This window comes from Cydia fagiglandana, chromosome 13 (genome assembly GCF_963556715.1).
Source record: "Cydia fagiglandana chromosome 13, ilCydFagi1.1, whole genome shotgun sequence".
Lineage (NCBI taxonomy): Eukaryota > Metazoa > Arthropoda > Insecta > Lepidoptera > Tortricidae > Cydia > Cydia fagiglandana.
The window spans coordinates 8,323,414-8,350,212 of record NC_085944.1 but is presented as its reverse complement, the minus strand read 5'-3'; the positions used below and the strand labels follow the sequence as shown (position 1 = coordinate 8,350,212).

At 40.8% G+C, this 26,799-nt stretch overlaps 3 protein-coding genes across 9 annotated transcripts in view; 1 reads left to right on the top strand and 2 right to left on the bottom strand.

Moving 5' to 3' along the window:
* LOC134670178 (clustered mitochondria protein homolog) overlaps positions 1 to 8,164 on the top strand; it is a 49,661-nt gene extending 41,497 nt beyond the window's left edge. For all 4 annotated transcript variants that reach the window (XM_063527876.1, XM_063527873.1, XM_063527874.1 and 1 more), the window contains 7 exons: positions 276 to 358; positions 574 to 703; positions 826 to 1,098; positions 1,344 to 1,469; positions 1,915 to 2,130; positions 2,688 to 2,902; positions 4,623 to 8,164. In XM_063527876.1, coding sequence (XP_063383946.1) covers positions 276 to 358; positions 574 to 703; positions 826 to 1,098; positions 1,344 to 1,469; positions 1,915 to 2,130; positions 2,688 to 2,902; positions 4,623 to 4,773 — 1,194 coding nt within the window. In that variant the 3' untranslated portion in view covers positions 4,774 to 8,164. The remainder of the gene's footprint in view (positions 1 to 275; positions 359 to 573; positions 704 to 825; positions 1,099 to 1,343; positions 1,470 to 1,914; positions 2,131 to 2,687; positions 2,903 to 4,622) is intronic.
* A 1,913-nt stretch (positions 8,165 to 10,077) lies between these two features.
* Positions 10,078 to 15,110, bottom strand: LOC134669879 (ubiquitin carboxyl-terminal hydrolase calypso). The gene is made up of 8 exons (XM_063527497.1): positions 14,633 to 15,110; positions 14,402 to 14,549; positions 13,732 to 13,915; positions 12,688 to 12,836; positions 12,369 to 12,560; positions 12,008 to 12,078; positions 11,533 to 11,742; positions 10,078 to 10,281 (listed from the first exon to the last, which is right to left on the bottom strand). The coding sequence occupies exons 1-8, from the start codon at positions 15,005 to 15,007 to the stop codon at positions 10,078 to 10,080; spliced, it is 1,533 nt and encodes a 510-aa protein (XP_063383567.1). The 5' UTR covers positions 15,008 to 15,110.
* A 1,105-nt stretch (positions 15,111 to 16,215) lies between these two features.
* Positions 16,216 to 26,799, bottom strand: part of LOC134670176 (uncharacterized) — an 80,277-nt gene continuing 69,693 nt past the window's right edge. For all 4 annotated transcript variants that reach the window (XM_063527870.1, XM_063527868.1, XM_063527869.1 and 1 more), the window contains 2 exons: positions 18,591 to 18,832; positions 16,216 to 17,963 (listed from right to left, as the gene is read on the bottom strand). In XM_063527870.1, the coding sequence (XP_063383940.1) occupies positions 17,673 to 17,963; positions 18,591 to 18,832 (533 nt within the window). In that variant the 3' untranslated portion in view covers positions 16,216 to 17,672. The remainder of the gene's footprint in view (positions 17,964 to 18,590; positions 18,833 to 26,799) is intronic.

Here is a 26,799-nt window from a genome sequence, read left to right as displayed (position 1 = left end):
ATCAGTTGAGAATGACCTGTAGAGGAAACCGATAAAATCAACGGGATGATTGATTACGCCTGATAAAACAGGCGAGAAGTGATTTTCAGATATATTTCTTTGAGTATAAGGATGGTAAAACCTATCCAATTCCTTTGGCCAATGTGAAGTGCGTCTCACATTTTGCTTAATAAGTGAGTGAAACGCAATGACATTGGACCAAGAAATTTGACAGGTGAAATACTACCCTAATATAGGTTCTAATAAAGTAACAAAACACATATTTCTGTTTCCAGGCTTATTGGGGCTATGAATTGGCTGCCGATAACATGGACAATGTTATTGAAAAACACGGCCTACAAAAAATATCACTTCTCAGGTTGGTATCACACAAATTGCGTATTTATTCTAGCGTTTCAACTGCTGTCAAGATTCTTCCATCCAATTCGTACCGCTCTGGTAGGGATACCGATTTATTATTAATTTTTGTGCCAAGTATGACTCATGTCCATAAAACTGCATTTTCACATATTATCTGTTAGTGGGGCTGAGAATCTGCTGTCTGACACTGACATTTCGACATATGTTTAACAGGTCCTTCGCATTGAAAGTCGGTCTCCAAATTATGCTGCGGGAATATGACTTTGAAAGCAAGAACAAGGCCACATTCACCAGCGCGGACATTATGAATATCTTCCCCGTTGTCAAACATATCAATCCTAGGGTAACTATCATTTATACTAACTTTTAACGGGCTACACAATTATTAAAATATCTGAATTGTTTTTTTTTACTTTCAACCACTCGCATCACGTGAATTTAAATTATTAAAAAATTCGTTTTCAGGCATCAGACGCCTACAATTTCTACACGACGGGTCAAAACAAAATCCAAGCGGGCTCCGTATCAGAGGGCCACGAATTAATCGCGGAAGCTCTCAACCTGCTGAACAACGTGTACGGAGCTATGCACGGCGAGATCGCGCAGTGCTTGAGGATGGTCGCGCGACTGTGCTACGTGACGGGCGAACATAGGGACGCGATGGCGTACCAGCAGAAGGCCGTGCTCATGTCAGAGAGGGTCAACGGCATCGACCATCCTTACACTATTACTGAATATGTGAGTATACTGGTATTACTGGTAAAAATTGGGTTCACAGAAAATCAGAGAAGATGATACTCTACTCAAGAAATGGTACGACAAAATTTTTGCAAAAATACATCCAATTCATAACCCAAAAGTTGTCTAGGTAATCAAAGAACTACTACATACAACAAAAAATCGAAATTGCTTTGATCTTTCTCTACTTTAAAAGAAATCAGTCTTGGATACTGGTTCTTGACATTGTTGACTTGTCTTTTCAGTCGCACCTGGCGCTGTACTGCTTCGCCAACGGGCAAGTGAGCACGGCGCTCAAGCTGCTGTACCGCGCGCGCTACCTCGCGCTGCTCGTCTGCGGCGAGAACCACCCCGAGATGGCGCTGCTCGACGTAAGTACCGGCACTGGCAGGGTCGCCATGCGATGTGTAGCGGAATTAAACAGTAGGTTTGAACTTGCGGTGTAGCGTACAACAATGAAGTGTTGCGTATGACATATTTTGTGTAGATGTATGCGTATCATACCGTAATTTTTTAGGATTAGGGGACTACAAGTTAATCAGTGCATAAAACATCTCTTAATGGCATTTCACACCAGTAAGGGGGCCCACTGATTAACAGTCCGCCGGCCGGCATCGGCCTGTCAGTTGTTTGAAGCTGTCAAAATTTTGTTCTAACTGACAGGCCGATACCGTCCGGCGGACTGTTAATCAGTGGGCCCCTTAAAGCCACCCCGGGCTGAAGTTTTTCTCTGCGGTGCGACCGAGCCATCGAATGTGGCAGTTTCATTGGCGTAAGCGTTTGATGTTTGTTTTAAAAGTGTCGTTGTAATTTCAGAGCAACATCGCTTTAATACTGCACGCGGTCGGTGAATACGAGTTATCACTGCGCTTCGTGGAGCGCGCACTGAGCGTGACGTGCGCGGTGCACGGCGCGCGCTCGCTGAAGGCGGCCGTGGCGCGCCACCTGCTCGCGCGCACGCTGTCCTGCCTCGGCGACTTCCGCGCCGCGCTCACACACGAGAAGGAGACCTACTCCATATACAAGCAGCTGGTGAGTTGTTATGCAGCTTACCACATATTTAGTACGAACACAGAACAAACTGTGGACAATGACACTATCCTGGCGGGTATGAGACGCATTAATCATCTTACAGTAGCAAAGATAATGTTCTGTCATGAAAGTTTAAATTTTTTTCCACACTACGTGTTTTCGTACTTGCATTTTCCCTACCATACACTTTATACGTAACCAATAGGTCGGCTCAGCTTTGTGCGTAACTTCTCAAATAGGCTAGCTCTAAGATTGATCGGGAAAAGAAAAGATAGACCGATAGAACTTAAAAGAATATACCTAGCCAGTGGCATAAGTGATAATACTGAATGATATTTTTCAACAAATCAGATTGGGCGATATACGTCAGTACTTTTAGAGTTTTAAAACACTATTATTTCTTACCATTACCATCTGACCGTCGGGGCAATTGAGGCGGGTATTGAGTCGGCATTTTCATGCGAAAACGAACGCGGTCGCTAACTCTAGCTAGAAATCGGAACAAGACTTGCATATCTGTCTACTCATATAACACGATATTAATATCATGATTGCAGCTGGGCGAGAAGCACGAGAAGACGCGCGAGTCGTCGGAGTGCCTGCGGCACCTGACGACGCAGGCGGTGGTGCTGCAGAAGCGGCTGGCGGAGGCGTACGCGCGTGCGCCGCACCAGCCGCCGCAGCACCCGCCGCTGCACATCCAGCCGCCCGGCATGGCCTCCGTCATCGACATGCTCAACCTCATCAACGGCATACTCTTCGTGCAGATCAGGTACCACTACCCATCACACTACCGATACTTACTATCTATATAGTTCGTTTTTTTGCATTAGAAGACTTGACAAGTGTTTTAATTGAAAAACCGGACAAGTGCGAGTCGGTCTCGCCCACCGAGGGTTCCGTACTTTTTAGTATTTGTTGTTATAGCGGCAACAGAAATACATCATCTGTGAAAATTTCAACTGTCTACCTGGCTGCCTGGTGACAGACGGAGGACGGACGGACGGACAGCGGAGTCTTAGTAATTGGGTCCCGTTTTACCCTTTGGGTACGGAACCCTAAAAACGCTTTTTAAAAATCAGTAACGATTACATATGAAAGCAGAAGAATATATGTAAATGGTCGTATTCGATTCATAATTGTTACATATTTGCCGTGACTTATTTTTAAAACGTGTTTTTACAATTAAAAGGTAATCAAGATTGTTTACCTTATTTCTAATGCTAAAAAACGAACTATACTAATTCACACTACTCCACAAGGAAAACACTTGATAAACTCACCCGAGTGAAGTATTTTTTGTAGAAAAACTTCCCCCTCTATAGTTCGTTTTTTTTAGCATTAGTATGAACTTGAAAGAAAGTATTTTTTTTTTAATTTAGGATCGCCAACAGACAATACATCAAGAAAAAAGAATCAGTAGCTTACATAACATTAAAGGTAGACGTTTGTCCAATTATAGGTAACCACAGCTTGCTCCAGTATCTTAGGACATACAATATAGGTACATAGGACATTTAGACTTAAGCTATTAATAAATAAAATTTAACAAATATTTTTTTTTTTAAATAGAAGAGAATTATGTATAAATGAATGAATTAATTAATTGGAATACATTCGCACTTTGCGACAGAAAAGCAACGAAATAGGACATCATTAACATTAACATTGACATTATTTTGAGAACAGAGACAAAATTATGAGGAAAACATGCAGGAAGATGGAAATACAATGTAAATTTAAATTTAAATGTTGCAGTATAACATAACATGCACATTACCGTCTCCCGGAGTCCAGGGAGCTGAAATACTTCAGCACTTTTCTTTTAATATCTATGAGGCTGTTACCAAGTATATCAACTTCCAAGGAGTTCGGGAGATGGTTGAAAGTTTGAAAAAACCTAGATAGTGGCGAGTTGCGCCCCAAGTTTGATTTTCTCAACCTATCTTTGAACAGCTTGTAAACACCAGGGCGCGGCAATCTCGAAGGAACGGCAAGGTTAACCTTTGCAAGCAGTTCTGGACAATCCACTCCTTTATGGTTTATTAGTAAGCGATCTTGACAAGTCTTTTAAGTGAAAAACGCTTTTTAAAAATCAGGAATTACATATGAAAGCAGAAGAATATAAATGATCGTATTAGATTCGTAATTGTTAATTTGTTACATATTTGCCGTGACTTATTTTTAAAACGTGTTTTTCAATTAAAATACACATCAATATCGTTTACCTTATTTGTAATGCTAAAAAAACGAACTATACTACTTCACACTTGATAAACTCACCCGGGTGAGGTATTTTCTGTAGAAACTTCCCCCTCTAATGAAGTTGTTTAAAAATGTAACCAGCTGTCACCCGCGTTATAAACACACCAAAATAGAGTCAGTAATTTTGATGCCACGATGGAACACGTGGCAGAAACATATGCATATATGTACATAAATCTGACATAATGATCATTATCACTTTTTATAATTTTTATTCACATTTTCAGCCCTCAAGATATCGAGCAGTTCAAAGCAGAAATAGAAAAAAGACAACTAAAAGACTTACCGATCCCGGGCCTTGCTGAACTGAGCACCGGCAAAGAGAAAGTCGAGAAAACTGAGCTGAACGCGGGCGGAGACGCGTCCGCAGAGAGTTGAAACCGCCGGCCGTAATCCACTCCCGCTTTACATCCAGGGCCGGATTAACCATAGGCAATGAAGGCAGGCTTATTTAGGGGCTGATCAGGTTCCATAGATAACTGAGTTTACTGGATTGTTACCGTCAAAACTTGAACGGTTTACAATCTACTCCATAAAAACGATAGCGCCGTGAGCGCCATCTCGTTCGGGTGTCAAAGTAACATCCATTGAAATATTCTTAGAATCAATCCGTGTTTATTGATAACTCGTAATCTGTGGCTCTATTCAGAGAATAACATGAAGTCCCTGACGCTTGCGTAATCTAGCTCCCTTCGCAGAACATCGCTTGCGTTGCGTAAGGATGGTATTCAACCTATCCATATTCTTGTCCAATGTGTATTGCGTCTCACATTTTGCTTAGTGAGAGAATGAGACGCAATGACATTGGACAGGTGGAATACCACACTAAGAACTGGTAATGAATGCGGTGCCCAACGCAAGCGATGTACTGCGTACAAAAGCAGGAAACTTGCTACATACGCAACTGATGTGGCCTGTGCCCTGTTTATCAAAAGCTTGTAACTTATAATACAAGTAGAAGTCCCTTTCTAATAAAAGCTGTCAAAAAGGGACTTCCACTTGTATTACAAGTTACAAGCTTTTGATAAACAGGGCACTGGTCTGCACTGCAGGCATGCAATGCCTGTTTGGCTTAATCCGGCCCTGTGAACATTTATTATACATTGTTACTTTATAATTATTGATTGATGATATTGTTCCTTATTATCGAAGAATGTATGCCGTAGTAGGTAGCGTGCTAAGGTTTGATGTAGATTTTTTTATTAGTCAAATTTTGATGGTAATTATTTCGATCAAATAATTATGCGTTATTTTAAGTCTCGCAGAGTGCAATAGGTTTATTTGCATGTGCGTACGTTGCGTATTTCGCTCAAATCACCTGAACACGATGATTTCGTAGGACCTAAAATCGGCCTTCAGTTTTCTACATTCTTATACAAGAAAGTAGTGTAACATTGGTTGAATTCCGTACACTATCCCCCTTATTCATAAACGATTACTAAAGTTGACAAGCCGATAATAATCGTTTGTCCCTTTCCATCATACCAATACATCGGAAAGGGACAAACGATTATTATCGGTTTGTCAACTTTAGTAAACGTTTATGAATAAGGGGGTATGAAGATAAATAATATGCCTAATGACATTCGTTTCTAGTCCAAATAATATCAGTAAAAAAGCTCAAAATAAAGGATCTTCGAGATTCGAGAGAAATTGATTTGGAATTATTACACTAAACTGAAAGGTTTCTCTATCACTATAAACGTATGTCCGGAAATGCGATGTTTCTTATGTAATCCATATTTTTTTCGACAATGTTTTTATTTATATGAAACTAACCTGATAGTATGTCTTGTAAATGAGGAATCTATTTATATTGTTTATTTATGTATTTATTTATACAAAATACTATTTATATTAAATAAAGATAATATCCTCGTTTTGGCAGTCGTGTGAACACAGTAAAATACCTTTTCACCTTTTGTTTTACTAAGCATATGTATGCATTACTTATTTTGAAAGTACCGATACCGATTTTGAGGTCCTGCAATCACTGTGTGGATGTAGGTTTAATTTTATGCTTCCGTTTCAAATTCACAATTTGATCGTTATCCGATGTAGTGCAATGGAAATGTAGTGATAATAGCAATAAGTTTCGGTTGTGAGCCCGGACCGCACTGCGCCCGGTGTCCGGCGTCCGGCGTCTGGTGCTACCGGCGAGTCCGAATAAACAAATGATTTTATGAATTGTTATGTCGAGTATTATTTCTTTACTTAATTAGTACGGGAGTATATTGTTGACATGCCCATAGTCGTAGAAATTTTGTTATATTGTCATTGAAATGTAACAGGATTTGAACATTTCTGTAGGTTTTTAATTACGTAAGAAATTGGTATTGATCAGATTTTTAGATTGTATTTCGTTTTGTAGCTAGTTGCCTGCTTGCGATGATCCGTGTCGTTAGGGCGTCCGTAACGTCGCGCGGGTATAATTGGAGGTAGGTGAAATCCGCCGCACGCGCCTGCGTCAGTTAGGGCGGTATTCCACCTGTCCAATTTCTTTGTCCAATTTGTGTTTTGTCTCACATTTTTCTTAACGTAGAAAGTGAGACGCAATGACATTGGACCAAGATATTGGACAGATGGACCTGAGCGGCGCTCATACAATTTTTCGTTAACCCGCCCGCCCGCTCCGTGTACACGCGCGACGTTGCGGACGCCGTTAGTCAACCAGTTTCGACCAAAGTAATGACTATAACGAGTGACGGAGGATACGCGACGTGGGAGCCTGGATTGGAAAGACGTAAATTAAATTCCGAATTATCTACTGATATAATATACACTGCCTTTGATTGTTAGCTTACTTTCAGATTTTAGTGTGATTAGTGCCATATAATGTAGTGAGAATAAATCTCTTCGTAATGTTTCTGTTAGTCTGTGATATAAATGAATTGTTTTATCAACGAGCCACTTGCCTTGCTGATGTTTAACAGTACTCATCTATCTTTTTTAGGTATTTCAACTGATCAAGTTCTTAACTGTTGTAAATAATACTTATTTCCGGTTCTGACAATAATCTTCCGATGCATGTCCTTTCATCTTGTGTCTAATATTCTATGCATAGCTTGAATCAAAGGGAATCAATATTGTTACTTTTATTTTTTGTTGCTATGAATTTTTTCTAATTTTTCTCAAAACTCTTTTTGTGTATGTGTAAACCAATGAAACTGTCAATTGAAAAGATATATACAAATTCGAATGAGACCACCATACTGTATTTTCCTGATGATTTTTATAAAGTTAATCAAAATATACCTACCTAACTACATATTTTAAACGGTATCTCAATATTTTAGTGCATCACAATTAATGTAATAAATAAACAAGCTTTTGCTTATCGAGTTTTAAGGGCCGAAAATAGTTTTATCAAGAAGTAAGCACCGTTGCAAGTGTAACTTAATGTCGGCGGTACACACTCGTCGAGAGCCTTCTCGCCGAGTCTCGGCACCGCTCCGATCCAATCGGAGAACCGTGAGACGAGACGAGGACGAGCGATACGAGAAGGGAACAGTATGTACACACTCGTTCTCGGCCTTTCTCAGTCTCTCGACGAGTGTGTACATCCGGCATAACAATCATACCATGTATCCTAAATGATAAGCTCCTCCCATAACTAACAATTGAATGTTACTTAACTTTTAAGGAAGTTGTTAGATGAAGTATGTGCCTAAGCAAACAATAATAGTTGTTGTTGTTACATTTCTTTAACAATATGACGACCATGTAAATACGGCGCTGTTCGTAGTATACTAATAAAAATCGTTTTTAACGTGTTTATTTCATTTATTCACCTTTTATCAAATTACAATCAAAATGGCCTCAAGCTACATCAAAAGCAATTGTATAAATATACTCTTATTCTTCTAGATATGCCTAACAGCTAAATAAAGCTATGATGCTTCTAATAACTTTACATTTAAGAGACATTTGCTAAAGAAGAAATTTTCAAGAACAGGAAAAGAACAGAATAAATAGAATACCGATATTATATAAAACAAAGATACCTTATGTGGTACACCGCTTTATTTACCTTTTTCGATCTAGGGAGAATACGAGGCGGAAACCACAAGTTTTAAGTTTTCCAGAAGATGTTAACTGACGTGCGCGACTCTGTAGTCGCAACCCAATATCGACCTTCTTGCATTCCGATAAGGTTCACGATGAGGCGCCGCCCATGATAGGCGCGGCGGTCAAAGGGTTAATAGAATTTTAACCTTAGCTTTGGGAAAACCTATTTATATTGGTGATGGTGCGATCTCGAAGTTCTCAAACGGACATCACTTGAACAGCCTTTCGCACCTAGATTTTTACAAATTTTGTCGTTTTTATTGTAGAAAACGGTTGGCCAATAACAAAGAAACTATACTTAGCCCCAAAAGTCCCAGAAGCTTAGTTTTATTTTCGTATACGTAACCTTCATATTATGGAAAGAGGCCTTCAAAAGGGCCTCTGGGAGTGGGAGGATAGCATTAAGACCGGGCGGTATCGAAAACCTTCAGAACTAGTAGTACTCGTAGTGACCCCGGCGTGTCACTTCCTGGAGCGGGCGCTGGCGCGCACCTGCGGGCGCGGGCGCCGGGGGCGGCGCTGCGCGCGGCGGCGGCGCACGCGCGGCGCGCGCCCGCGCTCCAGCTGCGCCGCCACCAGCTCCGCCAGCGTAGTGACCCCGGCGTGTCACTTCCTGGAGCGGGCGCTGGCGCGCACCTGCGGGCGCGGGCGCCGGGGGCGGCGCTGCGCGCGGCGGCGGCGCACGCGCGGCGCGCGCCCGCGCTCCAGCTGCGCCGCCACCAGCTCCGCCAGCGTAGTGACCCCGGCGTGTCACTTCCTGGAGCGGGCGCTGGCGCGCACCTGCGGGCGCGGGCGCCGGGGGCGGCGCTGCGCGCGGCGGCGGCGCACGCGCGGCGCGCGCCCGCGCTCCAGCTGCGCCGCCACCAGCTCCGCCAGCGTAGTGACCCCGGCGTGTCACTTCCTGGAGCGGGCGCTGGCGCGCACCTGCGGGCGCGGGCGCCGGGGGCGGCGCTGCGCGCGGCGGCGGCGCACGCGCGGCGCGCGCCCGCGCTCCAGCTGCGCCGCCACCAGCTCCGCCAGCGTAGTGACCCCGGCGTGTCACTTCCTGGAGCGGGCGCTGGCGCGCACCTGCGGGCGCGGGCGCCGGGGGCGGCGCTGCGCGCGGCGGCGGCGCACGCGCGGCGCGCGCCCGCGCTCCAGCTGCGCCGCCACCAGCTCCGCCAGCGTAGTGACCCCGGCGTGTCACTTCCTGGAGCGGGCGCTGGCGCGCACCTGCGGGCGCGGGCGCCGGGGGCGGCGCTGCGCGCGGCGGCGGCGCACGCGCGGCGCGCGCCCGCGCTCCAGCTGCGCCGCCACCAGCTCCGCCAGCGTAGTGACCCCGGCGTGTCACTTCCTGGAGCGGGCGCTGGCGCGCACCTGCGGGCGCGGGCGCCGGGGGCGGCGCTGCGCGCGGCGGCGGCGCACGCGCGGCGCGCGCCCGCGCTCCAGCTGCGCCGCCACCAGCTCCGCCAGCGTAGTGACCCCGGCGTGTCACTTCCTGGAGCGGGCGCTGGCGCGCACCTGCGGGCGCGGGCGCCGGGGGCGGCGCTGCGCGCGGCGGCGGCGCACGCGCGGCGCGCGCCCGCGCTCCAGCTGCGCCGCCACCAGCTCCGCCAGCGTAGTGACCCCGGCGTGTCACTTCCTGGAGCGGGCGCTGGCGCGCACCTGCGGGCGCGGGCGCCGGGGGCGGCGCTGCGCGCGGCGGCGGCGCACGCGCGGCGCGCGCCCGCGCTCCAGCTGCGCCGCCACCAGCTCCGCCAGCGACCCGCGCTCCGCCAGCATCGACAGGAACGTGCAGATGAACTCGTCGTAGTTGTGCGTGCGCCGGCAGTCGTCCACCTGTTCACCGCCCCACATATGTCAATTTCGACAGAGTTATACTTCGTTTTTTTAGCATTAGAAATTAGGTAAGCAATCTTGATGTGTCTTTTAATTAAAAAACACGTTTTAAAAATAAGTTACGGCAAGTATGTAACAATTATAAATCTGTGGCGGGTACGGTTGCGCGCGCACTCGCGCATGCCTGTACCTCGCTCTATGTCATCGTCTCGGCACGTCAATAAAAAATGTCGATCTATTTTGCTTAGCCGTTGAATTTAATATTGTAAATACTGGTGTGCATCATTTGAACGTATGAGTGCTGTGCTCTGAAATATAACATTTGGTGTTTACATCAAAGACTTTCATTTCGTCTGTTACGAAGATCAAAACCGGGCACTGCATCTCCTACACTGTCGCTTACGCGACATACTTCGGGAGCGGGTGTAGTAGGGACCGGCTCTCCAAATGCTGCAGGTTGCTCGGGCGCGTTGCCTTGGGGCGGTGCTTTTGTTGTGTCGTGGCCGTCGTCGGTCATTTTCCGCGAGGTTTTATTTTCTTTGCTTCGTGTTCGGCGGGGTCACCAGTGTAGGAGATGCAGTGCCCGGTTTTGATCTTCGTAACAGACGAAATGAAAGTCTTTGATGTAAACACCAAATGTTATATTTCAGAGCACAGCACTCATACGTTCAAATGATGCACACCAGTATTTACAATATTAAATTCAACGGCTAAGCAAAATAGATCGACATTTTTTATTGACGTGCCGAGACGATGACATAGAGCGAGGTACAGGCATGCGCGAGTGCGCGCGCAACCGTACCCGCCACATGTCTAATACGATCATTTATATTCTTCTGCTTTCATAAGTAATGGTTATTGATTTTTAAAAAGTGTTTTTCAATTAAAAGACATGCCAAGATCGCTTACCTTCTATCAAGTTCTTTCTAATGCTAAAAAAACGAACTATAAATATGTATTTGTAAATCTTATTGCGAGGACTTAAGGTCCCCGATAGTTATACCACATGTAAACTTACTAAAACCCGTTAATGTGCAGGTCACACTGAGCAACTTTTACGATGGCACGTTTGCTATATGGGAGCTTTCGGGCGCGAAAAATCGATCTAGCTAGGTGTTGTCGCTGGGAAATGCGCATTTGTGAGTTTTTATATGTTTTCCGAGCAAAGCTCGGTCTCCCAAATATTTACGTTCATATACACACGTTTATATGTCAAATTTACACATTTTAGATGAAAAAAAAAGCTTATACCTTATACATATCCCTCTTATCATTCTCATCATTAAGCGCCTGCTGGCACAGCTGTATCTCGGCCGCGACGCAGCTCATCATGGCGCTCAGCTCCGCGTGCGTGAACAGCACCTTCCGCGGCTTGAACGGCTCTGAGGGCGCCACCTCGCTGTACGCTAGGATGGGTGTGTCGTTGCTCTTCACTATGGCTGTGATGGAGGTGGGATATATCTGGAATATAATTTTTAGTGGGTATAACAAAAATTCATTGATGATAAAAGCTAAGAGAAAATCGTGTTTTGAATTTGACAGGTGATGTAGATGGCGCTGTACTGCTACGTACATTATTATAGGGTAAATTTCGTTGTAAAGCGAATGTATTGGGTCATGTAGTTTAGCTGACAATTAAGGGGAGTTTTTCTTCTACTTGACATCTGTTCTACTATCAATACCTAACTCTTAGCTTATACTAACATATTTTGTTATAAATACTTACATCTCCAAGTATTTGACTATCCCGATTTAGGGTGAAAAACTTCACCACCTCACCCTGCTCAACAGGATCCGCTGAAATGTAAATTTTTTGTTATAATTTGTAATGTAATTTAAACAAACATTGTAAAGCAGAGATATTATATTTCTGTTTTTGAATTCTATTTCAACATCGGTTAAGGTTTAATTTTGCATAATTTCTGGCACCCTTATGGCTGGTATAGGATTCTAAATACGAGTAGTATATCCAATCAGGGTGCAAAAATACGCCATTTATCAAGGGTGTTTAAACTAGGACCTTGGAAGGTCTGGTACTTTTTATAGGGCAAATATTTTGTTATTCCGTTTTAAACAATGTTACAAACCTAAAATAAAACTAGTATCTTGGTTCTGCCTGTCTGTGGGGCCAATCTCTATGTAAACTGGTTGTGTGTAGTCTATGTCATATAACTGAGACTGCGCCTGCTCTAGAGCCAGTAGGATGGTCCTTTCACTGAACTCCATCTCATTATCTTGCAATGAACTTTCATTTGATTCTGGGTTAATTTCTGCTTGCTCTGAAAATACACAAAAATATAAATTTGAAATATGTATCTAAAATGTAAAATTATAAAATAATCGCATCCCAGCACCATCTGGTGGCTAAGATTATGCAAACTCAGTCCATAAAAAATTTTTGTTTACCACTGTCCCTGTTTTTAGCAAGTAGATGTCTCAAATGTTTTCCTATTTTCGATATGGCATCCTTCACTCTTTTCTGGTTGAGTTCAAGTGCATTCAGTTTCTGTGTTATGGCAATTCTTCGGTCTGGCACCACAGCCATCAAATTAAATCTGAAATAATTTTACTTTAATTACCAATCAGAACAATTTATTTTGTAATCATTATCATGCAGCTTTCCTTTGCAATATACTCTGAAATTGGCCTGTTAAAATATATTGTTGGTGAAGAAATTTAATTTTTTAATGTAAGTCCACCAACCTTAGAGCACTTTAGTAACTAGAGATACATGGCTGTCATTTTCTGCCGATTTTTGCGTGGGAGGTGCACGTGAAACGTAAACGATAAACGTCAGTCTATACAAAAGTTTGCACAGTTGTGCAAGGTCTTCGGCAGAGGGGTAAGCTCTTGTGATATTTCATAAGCTTTCAAGAATAAATTATAATTATTTTATGTGAGTTATGTTAAACTTATGGCATTCAGTGGGTAGTGATTAGAAATGTGATTTGTGTTTACCCGAACATTTGTTAATTAATCTGTCGGTAGTCGCGAAAATGACCCTTCTCTCCTACCCACCAATTAAAATGATGAAAAAGTATAAATGTAACGTACCATGGGATGGAAGGGGCATTCTCGCTTTGGCGCTTGAACCGGTAACATTGAGTAGAAAGGCTTACTGCGTGTTAAGTTAAGAATGTCGAAAGTGTTGAAGTAAGAACTTGGAGCAGAATAAAAGTAATTAATTGTACCCAGGACTTTGATTCATCACACTCTTAAAGGTGACTCCGGTTATTAAATGCTCGAAGCCATTAACAAGTGATAAAGCACTTGCAAACCCAAATACGTAACCATAATCAGATATGTATAACCTCTAGCCACCCAGAGGCCTATAAAAAGGTCTCCCGTTCCATTCTAATTTGAATCGTTATTTTGACAAATCGAAATTGTATTTGTCTTGGCAAGTTTTGACGCATGGGGGGCTAGAGGATATGTTGTTGTTATCTTTACCTGATATCATGGACCTGTTCTCCGGCATCTCTGCCCAACCTCTCAGCCATGACTCTCCGGAACTTATCTGTCCAGTCCTCGTCTGTGGCCCAGGGCCCATGGTCTGTGGGAAATGGCTTCAGGCCGTCCAACTCAAACAGATGTCCATTGATGGGTACAAAGCTAACAAAGTGATATGCTTCACCTGAGGACATATTTTCAAACTAGGTAAATACAGTATGAAAGTAGAGTTAGATCAAGAAAAGTCTGCAGAGATTTTAATAGCCCATGCAGTGCAAGTGTTATTTTATACATCAAACATCTATTTTATTTTATTTTTATTTTATTTATTTGGAAAGCAAACAGAAATAAGTGAGCAGGAGATAAGTTTACAGAGACACACTAAGGACATTCACTTATTTCCCTAACAGCTCTCACTAAAACAATCTTATCTATGAAATTATTATGTTATGTATAAATAACACTTGCACTGCGTGGGCTATCAAAATCGCTGCAGACTTTTCTTGGTCTAGCTTTAATAGAAATTGACAATATTTTTTTTTTATTATCTATAAGGAATCTGATAGATAACATCATACCAATTAAAAAAAAACATACTAGGAATTGCATCATGTAAGATAATAACTGGAATATTGTTTGATTAGTTTTCAACTGAATTTAAAGAGCTGACCTGTAAAGCGTCCTGTAGGGACCACAGCATTTTTGTCTGTCTTCTTGCGAGCTTGTGGAATAGCATGAGAATTGTGGGCACATGCTAACTCTGGAGTGTTTCCGATTGCCCACCCCTTGTTCTCAGGATTCATACCTACTGTGTGGTGCTATTGAAAAGCAATAAAAAACAGAAGGTTAATACTTGTTGAACCTCTAGCACTGTTACATAAAAACTTTATTCGATACAAACCTTTAGTCTACTCAAAGTCTCTCCTAAATGTAGATTGGGGCAGTTGAGTAATATAGAAAGTAAAGCATGTGTAGCACAACTATTGGGCACCATTTGCTGAGCGAAAAATATGTTGTTAATTGTCTCCTCATCGCGTACAAAGCTTTCTATTTGCTCTACGAACTTTCGACGCGACCGTCTCTCCTCAATCCATCGGAATAAGAATATAAACCCATAAACTGGACTCTCTAATGGCTTATGCAGATCGTATATTTCTTCGACTTGTACGCCTTTGACGCCGAAATCTTCTAGCAACAAAGTGAACAATCCGGGATCGCTCTCGAGCTCTAGCCATCCTTCTGTGAGACTATTCAATTCAACAGGCATGCTTTTCATGTACTACAATTCCTATTAACTCTTACTTGTATATTATTAGAAGAAATACTTTGTTTACAAGATAAATAAATAAAAATGCTGCTTTGCAGATTAATTTGTGACAGTAATGACACTGACAGTCGACTGACGTATGTGATAATGTTACCGCAGGAAAAATTGGACTTAGGTGTTAAAATTCAAATAGACGTACGGACCTACGGACCGGACCACTATTTGGTACGGTTCAACGCATTTTTTCGAACATTACAAATTTTACGCTATACTTGGTCAAGCAAATCTTGTCACTAGAAAAACGCGCGAAATTCATATTTCCTAACCCTTCGCGCCTACATTTTTCAAATTTAGCGCCTTTTTCTACTGACAAGATTTGCTTGACCATCTAGATGGCACGATTTTTTTCCAGATACCGAAACTTTGGTCAGATATAATATATACTACCGAAAATAGAGTTTCGGTGGTGGTTGACGCTTATAATTTATAATATCATTGGATTGAAAGGTCGAAACTATATTAGATGAAGAAAAAAAATTGGTAGCGTGATTTAGGATTTTATAATGCCTCCTAGCGCATAATTGTGGTAGTTACATAAGGGAAAAATATTTGAGTCTGGGCACTCTGGGCAGGTCTGGGGTTATTATCCCAAAAACAAGTTGTACCTAATTGTTCAAAATTTTTACCACCTAAAGTGTTACACGGAACCAAAATATTGCATGTGTTAGGGGTCATTATCAGGATAAGAATCTACTTAATAGCGTTGACCAAAAGACCTTAACGCATTCACCGCCAAAGTTTTCGTAGCGCTACACGCGTAAGCGATTATAGCGTTTTCCCGCTTTGTAGAGGAAAGCGACTACGAACAGACCGCCCGCCGAGCGGGTTCCTGAAGGTAATTCGTCGCATTTTATAAAAGAACACTATCTTAGTCTCATGCACATTTTTTACTATCTGTATCGTTTTTCAGAGGGAATAATTGATCGATATCAACTGCTGCTAAGTAATTTAGGTACCTATAATTTATTAGAATATTTTAATTGTTTACGACTTACTAATATGATTTGACAGTCACAAATCGATATTTAATCACCCACACCAGTTTGGTAATCAGGCGTAGAGCATAGGTAGGTCAGTCGTTAGACGTCAAGTTCTAATATGTACCTATTTACCTATGAACAGGTTACATGTTGATTCGATAAGAAATAAAACAATCATTAAAGTAACGACATTTATTTTGTATGTACACTCAACTTCACAAACTTTGTACAATGTACAAATAATAAATGCACAACTTCAGTATCGTAAAACACCAACGACTCGCAGGCACACGCAATAATGATTACAAATTTCAAGGTAGGTTAACATAAGCGCACATTAACGTTAGATATTGGTCCCATTTTTAATTCATGATACATAATATATACAATCGTCATTTTAAAAACAAATGGTTAACCTAACCATTACCTACTTATTATCTTGAATAAGTTACTTTAGTAAGTAGGTAGGCCAGAAGGCAGTGTCAAATTCCAGTTTGTTTTTAGGTATTGGTTGATAACTCCAAATCAACTGCAGTTACACATGTCAGTTACAAGTAGATGGCGTAAGTCCAACTGAAAATGCACGGTGTGGGTGCCAATGATTGCAGTGAATACCTATTTTTAAACTGCCTGATAACCTCTATTCTGTATTAAGTATAAGAACAGCTACTAGTAAACACATTTCAAATAAACTTCATTACATCTAGACTACAAATCTTTTTTGCTATGCAGAATCGAATATAATGGTCCTTCAAGTTGTGCAATCAAAATGTGTACAATTACAAAAACACATTAAGCTTCAACTCGTGTCAAAAACACAGTTAGTTTATCGCTAATTTAAAGGACTAGATCGAGATGATGGACATTGAAATATTATTTAATATTCACTTATTCATTCCAACTATACTCATTTCAAACATAGTTGCAACCGGACTTTATATTCTTCATATCAACTAGGCAGTATCGCTATTTAGAAATACGAAATACAGTCGAAAGGAAGTATAACAAAAGCTACAGCTATGGCTAGGTTAGCGTGAGTGAAATATGCTAAGGAAAAAAAGTCTCCAACAGAACTACTGTTGTGAAGATAAGTATCTACATCTTGAAAGCTAAGTTTAAGTCGGTATTCACTTTTGCCTTAGTCTTCCTCGTGTACTATCGAACACTGCGTCAGTTCACCTACTTGGGGCTTCACACCCGGGCAGCCTGCTGCTTGTCCTGTCCCAGCTCAACTGAGACACTCCTACACACATTATCTCATGACTATTATTGATTTTATACAATTTAAACTCAACTTAAGTTGCATATGCAGGAAAATTTCATAGTAATAACAATTGGAAGAGGTTCATAACTTATCCTAAGATACTTTCAACAAAACGTTTTTTACAAAAAAATATTATGTACAGTAATTAATATTAAGTATTTAATAATTACATTCTTAATATCACATAAGTACGCATCGCTAAGCTCGACAATCTAACAAAAGATCGTTTCATGCGCGGATATGTACGTACAATAAATAATACCGTAGCATTGCCGGGGCTTCAATATCGACTCGAGTCGAGTCCTTAGCCTAAAGTTCCATCACATGAAACAGCAGTCGATTTAAAGTAACAGTAGCACATGGGCGCGGTTCATCTGATGGCGTGGGTCGGTCTGTAGGGGGGAGGAGGGGTCTTGGGGATCTGCGTGCGGTGCACGGGGGCGAGCTCGTCGGGCTGGCCGGGGATGACGGAGGGCGCGTCCACGGGCGGCAGCGGCGTGTGCGCGTGCGCGCTGCTGGTGGCGGGCAGCAGCCGCGCGGGGTTCAGCTTGATGGCGTCGTCGTACGTCGGCGGCGCGCCCGCCACCGTGTCGTAGTCCGGAGGCTTCTGCTGCATCGTCTCCTCGTCAGGCATCGATATCACGTGGATAGGGTCGTCGATCTGTAACCAAACAAATCATTGTAAGCTCTACAGCTGAATGCAGCAGAAAAACTGAATGAATGTCAAGGTACAACAACATTAAAGCGCGACAATCAGAGCGAGGAAAAATCTACGTGTTGAATGGTAGATTATTATCATCTCCAGCGTGAAGCGGATGACCTGAATTTGTTTATTACATGTGATTTTTGATATTATAGTGGAGCCAGGAATGGCGGTATTCAATGCGCATTTCTAAACGGTTGAAAATATTTGGGCGAAAAACATGTCTTAGTAATAATAGCACCATTAAAGTAAAATGAAATATTCTTCATAATTCACATAATCCATTTGTATTATGTGACTGTTTGTGTTCTAAAAAAAAAAAAAAATAATTAAAAAGTAGTAGTAGTAGTAAACACTTTATTGCACAAAACAAGTACATAACACAGAGAGAATACAATAAATGTGTACAAAGGCGAACTTATCCCGTTAAGGGATCTCTTCCAGCTAACCTTTAAGTAACTGAGAATGTTACAGGGGTAACAATACTACTATGTTAACCCGTTGTAACCATTGTACAGTATGAGCCAGGCAGTATTAGGACGGGAGTTTGAGTACTGTATTACAAAATACTACGACAGTACTGACCTGATGTGTGTCAGGCGAGGAGCGCTCATTGTGTGGCTGCCTCGCGGGCGACTGCAGCCAGCAGCACATGGCGGCGCAGATTAGCAGCGCGCCGGCCACGATGCAAGCCACGCCGACGTAGCGCACCGGCTCGGCGTAATCCTCTGCCAGTCCTAGCCAGTTGATCAGCGCCCCGGCGCATAGCAGCAACATACCGTAGCGGTACGGCCGCTGAGACTGTCTGCCCTCGTCGAGAGACATGCCTGGAAACAAACAAAGGCTTGTTCATTTACTTGTATCATTAGAACGATTCGTACCTCCAAAGAGCCACATTGCGGCTAGCCATCGCGGTTTGCCGACCCTTGATAGTGAGGATTAACCTTTCGACCACTATTGACACATAACTGTATTTTAAAGTAGGTATTTTTATAGGTACAAATACTTGTTTGGGTCCAATTTATCTGTTTTGCACTACAGTTGATGGAGATGAGTAGACGGCGGAAAACAATTTAATATACCTAACTTATGCAGTATTATTATACACACATCTATTTTTAACTCGAACAATCCCGTATAATGTGAAATAGCTAGCGCCATTTTTGAATGCAATTAAATATAAATCCTGCAGTGTGTCGCAGCAAGTAAATGTTGGAAATAAAAGTGAAACAGAGTTAAGTATTTTATGTTGCCACTTCATCACCATTCCATTATAATATTTTATTAACACGCATGTTACGACTTTACTAAATATTACGACGGAAATAATGTCATTGTGGCTTACGTAGGGCAAACCTTGGCCATTCGGTGATACGTAGTTATTCGGTGATAGTCAGTTTTATTGTCTTTTAGCCGAGTTACCCGGTAATTTTATTGCTTATAACAATGTTTAAGAGATACCATGGATGTGACTTATGTGGTGTAATATGGTTTCAAGTAATATAATTACCAGGTAACGCGGATAAAACACATTAAAACTGACTATCACCGGATAACCAAGTATCACCGAATAGCCAAGGTTTGCCCTATGTTACATTAAACTAATGTTAAATGTACATTTACGCCTATCATATACATATATGACAGTAAGGGGCGTAGAAATATCTACTACCGTCATCTTAGTTCCCTTCCTCCGTAAGGATAGTCCGAACGTCATTTTAACCAGAGGGTTTGCACGCATAGTTTTTTGCCAAATACAAATTATCCAAGTCGTTTAACTAAGTAATTAAATAAATAAATCGATATTTGTGGACAGTCTTACGCAGTAGTTAGTCTTACGACCTAGTCCCAAACTAAACATCTACGTGTCATAGGCGATGATATATAGTTACATATATATGTACTTAGTTACAAAAATAACATCCTAAAATCAGAAACACTTATTCGTAATAAACGGACAAATAAACAATGCCCTTAACGGGATTCGAATCCGGGACCTCCAGCACCGTAGGCAGGGTCAATACCGACTAGACTAGGAGTAGGAGACCGTTGAAAGCTACGAGTAAAGCTAGCTGCTAGGAGCCTAGGGGAAAATAATTTACAACGTAAAGTTTTTATCGTACAATGCATTGTAAAACCGGCCAAGCGAATCTCTAACCAGGACCATCGCGAATGGAAGATTTGGTACGAGTATATTTATTGACACATAAAGGCAAAATAATCACGTTTTTATTACCTACACGTACAGCCTACCTAACCAATAACCAACCAACCTAAGCCCTAAGCTTACCCTCTTCCATTTTTTATTTTAATTACCTAATCGTAATACCACTGAAAATTTCAAACGTCTACCTACTGATTTGTAGCTCATAAAGTTATACAGATTACACAGACCGCTGATAATTAGACGTATACAAATACGTACAGCGGAGGTTTTGTGCCTACCTAATATAGAGTTCCGGTTAGCACTATTCGGATACCTTCCATAGCAAACGAAGTACTTATGGATTTTTTGTGTGACTGTCGTAGTTCTTCGTCAGACTCTGCATGTTCTAAGTTTTTTTCTAATTTCTAAATTATAAATGGAAATGTTTGTTGAATATCTAACCCACTTTTACTGCAACTAAATAAATTTGTAGACAAATTACTCGTTTAGCACCAGCTCGTCAGAACATGGAAAGTGTTCATATCAAGCTCAGTAGGGCAGCGCATCTAACGGGATTCGGAAACTGGTAGATTCAAATCGAAAGCTGGGAAAGTTCACAATTACATGAAATATATGTAAACATCAAATAGGTAAACGCATTAGTGAGTTCGCACAAACTGTCATTGGCGAAATGTGGGAGTTCGTTTCGAGCTCAATCAGAATATCGTTAGGTGAAGTGGGGTTCTGTGAGTGTTGACTTGTTGAGGAAAAATGTAAGATGCCAAGCGTTGGGTCGACGAGGCCGGGACGAAGACAATGGTCTCGTCTCGAGATATGTAGGTCAAGTTCGGCCGAGCCACGGGTGGTCACGCGCCGCAGACACCACATAAATACCCACATTAGTGTGTCAACATCCGACTGCCATTATGGCTACCGTGCCGTGTAAACCACGCCGCGGGAAAGTGAAAGCTTTCCTTTGATTCGTTCCGGTGGGGGCGTAACAAATGATAGGGTCATTCCAGGTCAGGCGAGGTCAGTCCTATTGAATTTTCCGGACCATCTTTTGCTGTCAAATCTACACACTTTATGATTGAAAGGACTCCTGTGTCTAAAAAAATTGTATCGTTATATAAAATTGTATAACTTACAAACCGAGGCTCCTCCTATGTTAGTAATTCCTGGATACAAATATGGCCAAGGCATCTTCGTTGGTTCAATTCAAATAGTAGTAAATTAAGTATTTAATCGCCACCTTTCACATGTACTTTACGTTTTTATATTTAAAAATAAATCTACAAATTCAGCTCCCGGGTAATAACTCAGTCGCGAACACACTGCGCAAGTATATTTATGAGATCTTATCTCCAATAGAGCACCTAGCCTGATAACCGAGTGCGGATATCTCTGAAACCACAATCTGGCCCCTGCATGTAAATAAATAGTCGTATGCATTTCTTGGAATTTGCCTTTCAGGTAAATAAACATTTAGCGTTATAGTAATAAAAACTCAAGGACGAATAAAAAAAACAATACTTAACAAGTAACATTAATACCTAATATAAGTAGCACGGAAAGTAATTGAAAATTTTCAGAAAAAATGTTCAGAGAAGAAAATCCGTGCTAGTACCTACCTACTAACTTCGTTACATAATTAGAGATTACGACTAGATATAGGTAGCTATACCTATATTTATCACCGGATTATAAATACACCGGCATAGGCAGCCGCGGTCCGGTAGGCGACACTTCTAAGCCTCCACCACGCGTAGGGCTTCGCCCAACTCCCGTAACACGATAACCAGATTAACTTCAACTAGGAAGCTAGGTGCTAGCGCATTATATAGCCGTTACATACTAGCTAGGCTAAAGCCTTTCGTGCATTCGGCAGATATACATAACTTTGGTAAGCCTTTCGTAATCACAATGGGATCTCCTTGATCGCTGACTATGATGGTTTTGGCGAGTCTAATATGTTCCTTTTAATAGTAGAGCTAAGACTCGTACTAGGAGTTTGAGGAGTTAGTCGGAAATGCAGAGTTGGTTTTTTTTAGAGAGAACCAATCTTGATTAAATATTAGGTTTATAATGTTTTTACCTAACATGCATGATTATGCAAGATTATACAGAACTTACAGGCATTACCTACTCATCTTTTTTTTATAATATTTCCGTTGCAAATTATGTTCCATATAATTTATTATATATTTTTAGTACCTACAGTGTTAATAGGTACTTACATAAATTGCACTGGTTATTATAACAAAAGCATTCGAGCATGAAAGAATGTGCACGACAGTTAAATATTTTCACATGCACATTGATAACGGTAAAATTACGACTTACATCGTAGGTAGGGAATGCAAATCGGTTATAACCGTAACCGAAATAATCGGTTATAACCGAATATTTTGACAAAATTTCATAACCGAATATTGGAAACTCCAATAACCGGTTACGGTTATTTTCGGTTATTTATTTTAGACTTAACTTCTATGTTTTTATCATCTAATGACTACAAAATCCTGCCTTTTTTGGCTGTGACGCCTGTGACTGTATTTTTTATCATTCGTGTACTTTAATAATGAAAATATACCACATTAACTTCCCTTATTTATGAAATATTTTTATTGAATATTGTATCACGTCTAAGGTCATATTTTACTCTTACAGTATTTTGTGTGTTTTATTAAATAACCGATTATAACCGATATTCGGTTATTTTTCGGGCATAACCGTAACCGAAACCGGTTATGAAGTTCGGCCTGTTATTGCATTCCCTAGTCGTAGGTATCTAGTAGAACAAGCAAGTATTATTTTGGACGTTTATGTGTTGCTGATGAGTATTTACTCATACAAATTTACATAGGTACATTAATACAATTATGTACTTATTTGTGCGTAGCTTATTAATAAAATGTAATTTATACTATCATATTTATATATCATCTATACTATCAGGTACTTAAATGGTTTTTATTAAAAACATATCTAGAACCATTAATTTTATTTAGATATAGGGCAAATCAAGCGTATTTTTAAATAAAAATCGCCACTAAGAGGTAAGAGGTATGTCAACACCATTATTGATTAGATACTCGAAGTTATGTTAAGAAAATGCATAATACATCAAAATCAATCGCTGTAATCTAATCGAACAAACACCTACTTTTAAAAATATCTAATACATATAATAATAAACGATTCTATTTCCAGAAGTTTCCGGTGATACACCTGTAAGTCTGAATGCATCGAGCAGTTATTTCTATAATTATCTAAGAGGCAGATTGTTCGTTATCTGCTACTAACACTTGGATATTCAAGCGGTAGGGAGGCAGATAACGAAAATTCAATAAATATTCGATTATCGCGTTAATTTGAATTAAGTAGTAAGTTTTCTTCAAAATGTTGCATTTTTTTTTTTATTATTAAAATCATGTTAATTATCAAACACGAGTGAAATGTAGAATCAGAAGCAGGCTAATTATGCAAAGGGTTCCCACCAGATTACAAATAGCTCATCCATTAGCATAGCTTAGCCATTGAAGGAAGCTAGACGACATAAGTGGTATCTACTAGTGGTATACGTGTACATATACTTATACATAAACGTAGGTACGTACATTACATATAGGAGCAGGTCGTGAAAGCGGTCGTCTTTACGAGCTCTTTTACGACTTGTGAGCATCCCTGGGCGGTCAGCGCAGCGCAGGGGCAATAAGGCGCGGCATTATGCGCTTTGGTTGCACTAGTTTTTATTGGACTTAAAACTTGTCGAAAGTAGAAATACAACTATACAACAATTATATTATGTAGGTAGGTAAATGTAACCAAACCGCAAGTGAATAAACACCATACCAGGGAACTTTTGTAGGTAGGTATGTATTTTTTTTTGTGCCAATTGTTTACGGCACAGAAAACCGCCTAGGGGTTGGTCTGTGGTTTACGGTGTTAAGAGCTATTGTGATTTATAGATTACAAGAGAAATAAATGTTTTTAGGGTTTAGTTCGTTAGGCGCACTATAAGTAAATACTTTAATTTAGTGTTTCACAATATTACGCAACATTTCTTAATTTATGTTTTTTTTTTGCGGGACTATCGACCGCCCCGTATAATGCCATATCATGGTCTCCCAAGGTGACGCGAACGGCGATAGGTCCTATTGAACCATTAGAGAACGTTCCACTCCACTTTTGTCAGTTCGTGTAATCGATTGATAGCCGCGATTTGTAGCACGATCGACTGAATAACATGTTTTTGTTCAACTGCTATATAATCGATACCTACGAACAAAAAATCAAGCTATTTTAAAAATGAGACTAATCGATGTTACTAAATGGATACCTACGAGTATATTATATTTTCTAGTTCATATTTTTCGCCCACAAACAAGATGTTTATAAATAACAAATTAAGTAGGCAATTTAGTAGTTTATTAATCTTTTACTGACGCAATAGAGCAAGTTATTAAGTTACTTAAATAGATTGATATTATGTTAATAAACAAATACCTTCATAAATATATAAAATATCAATGCTACTATTTAAAACGTGCTCAGAACACGTTTCCGCTTTGTGAGTTGGGAAGGTGAGCTTCTAACTTCGCCATAGACATAAGTAATGCGTTTTAATGCGGTATGCTTTAAATAATCCGGCTTGATGTCACCGCGGCAGCAAATAACTTGAAATAACCCGTATTTAGGAGCATTCACAGATATTTTAGTCCCGGCGCGCGAGGCCATCGCCTCGCACAGGTAGTCAGTTCGGTGACAGCAGAAGTGCTCCTAAAATAGAAGGCAATTATTAGGAAATGAGTAAAATAGATTGGCGGCAGACCTTCACGTTGTCGCATAAGGAAGGGAATTCCCTTAAAATTGTGAAACATTAAAACAAGTCATCAAGGTAAAACTATTTACAGATAATTTATATTTAGGATAAAGCGAAAAGGTTTCTGAGGTTCCGTTTCGTGAGCAGACAATCTAGCATGACTATTATGTTTGCTCCGGTTTGGGTGCCTATTCGATAAGTATGTATTTTCAGACTGCGCTGTTTAAGCGATCAGATATATATGTAGGACTTTAAGATCTAATATGTGCAAAAATCCTTAATTTTGTTAACCACAAATAAATCCACCAATAATGTAAACAAACCATTTAAATACTGACATACGTATGTTGAATTGTTGATAGGAAAGCTCAAAATAAATAACTACGCTGCTTTGCCAAATTTTCGAATTAGTAGTAGTATTTTCAATATGCGAAATAAACAGATTTTATGTCAGTGGTTCATTGAACTTTTTGACACTGAAATAGTTCGTTGTTCCATTTATTACATAAATAGTATATAGTACTTAATAAGTAATCGGTACATATTGGCACGACATGAGCTATGGTTAATATGGGTACATCAAATTATGTAAAAATGTTTTCCATAATCTCAATATCCAGAGAGGAAAATGGGGACTACGTTTGTATGGTTTGTATGGAGAACCGGCCGTTCCCTTTCCTCTTAAACCATAAAATAAAATGTATTAATGGTAGAGCAGGGGCCTGCAAACACTAGATTACGTATCAATTCTTCCGTATTCTGAACCTGACTGACTAGCTTTCGGCAAGCATTACGTGCGCTGCGCAAACAACCAGCTAACCTGCAAACTGCATGCTCACACATTATGTAGCCTCGGAGAGACTGGTAGGAACTCGAGCAAGAAGCAAGAAGACAATGCGAATACAGCTAGGGTACCCAGCGAAGTGCCAATTGTTTGCTCTACGACAACGAAACGCTGTCTCTCTATTGCACTAATATGTCAGAGAGACAATGCGTTTCGCTGTCGTAGCACAAACGATTGGCATCTTGGCTAAGCCCCCTACCCTTACCAGGATTCGAACCCGGGACCATCGGCTTCATAGGCAGTGCCACTATCCACTAGGCCAGACCGAAAAATATGTATATTTAGGAATTATGTATTTAAGAGTTTCGGGAAATTCCGTGAAAAACAACAATATGTTTATTTACCAACTTTATTAGTTTTCGCGGGAGTAGTAGCTGTGTGTCTAGACTCGAGATAAGCAGATATAGCAGAGAACCTAAACTACACCACTTATAATATGCGCCGTATCTTGGCGTAACGTGACTAGAGTTGTAATTGATTTTTCATTGTTAATAAATGATCTCATAATTGCTCTATCCGATTAATCTGCTTCTTATAGACTTTAATTCACTCAGTACTAAGGGCGAACGTCATATGGACGTCATAATTAATGCATTTTTACTGACTGCGTAATTAGATCATATTCGGTATACTATGCGTTCGGTATTTGCTGATCATTATGCATACGATACCTAATTCTAAATAGTAAAATTTTTACTTACATGTAATAATAAATGCTTAAAACTAAATTTTATTTCTAAAACTCCCTATTGACTATCATACTACCTATGTGTAATATTACGAGTATTTATACTCGTAGATACGTGTGATTTTATTCGTTTAATTACACATTAGTATAAAACTGTTAATTGAGAAATCCATTGGCCTAATTTCGTTGAGGTAATTTACGAGTCGACGCACAAATCAATTTTAAATGGATCTACTTAAGCTTAAAGGGGTTTATGGACACCACGAGTGCAAGTAAATACGTCTAGCGCAT

What these genes read in the sequence shown, in the direction of transcription:
- LOC134669879 (XM_063527497.1), bottom strand. Translation starts at nt 15,007, where the DNA reads ATGAAAAGCATGCCTGTTGAATTGAATAGTCTCACAGAAGGATGGCTA. An exon ending in AGACTTTGAGTAGACTAAAG is followed by an intron (nt 14,550 to 14,632) that starts GTTTGTATCGAA and finishes GCTTTTCAATAG; the next exon opens with CACCACACAGTAGGTATGAA. An exon ending in AGATACTAGTTTTATTTTAG is followed by an intron (nt 12,079 to 12,368) that starts GTTTGTAACATT and finishes TTTACATTTCAG; the next exon opens with CGGATCCTGTTGAGCAGGGT.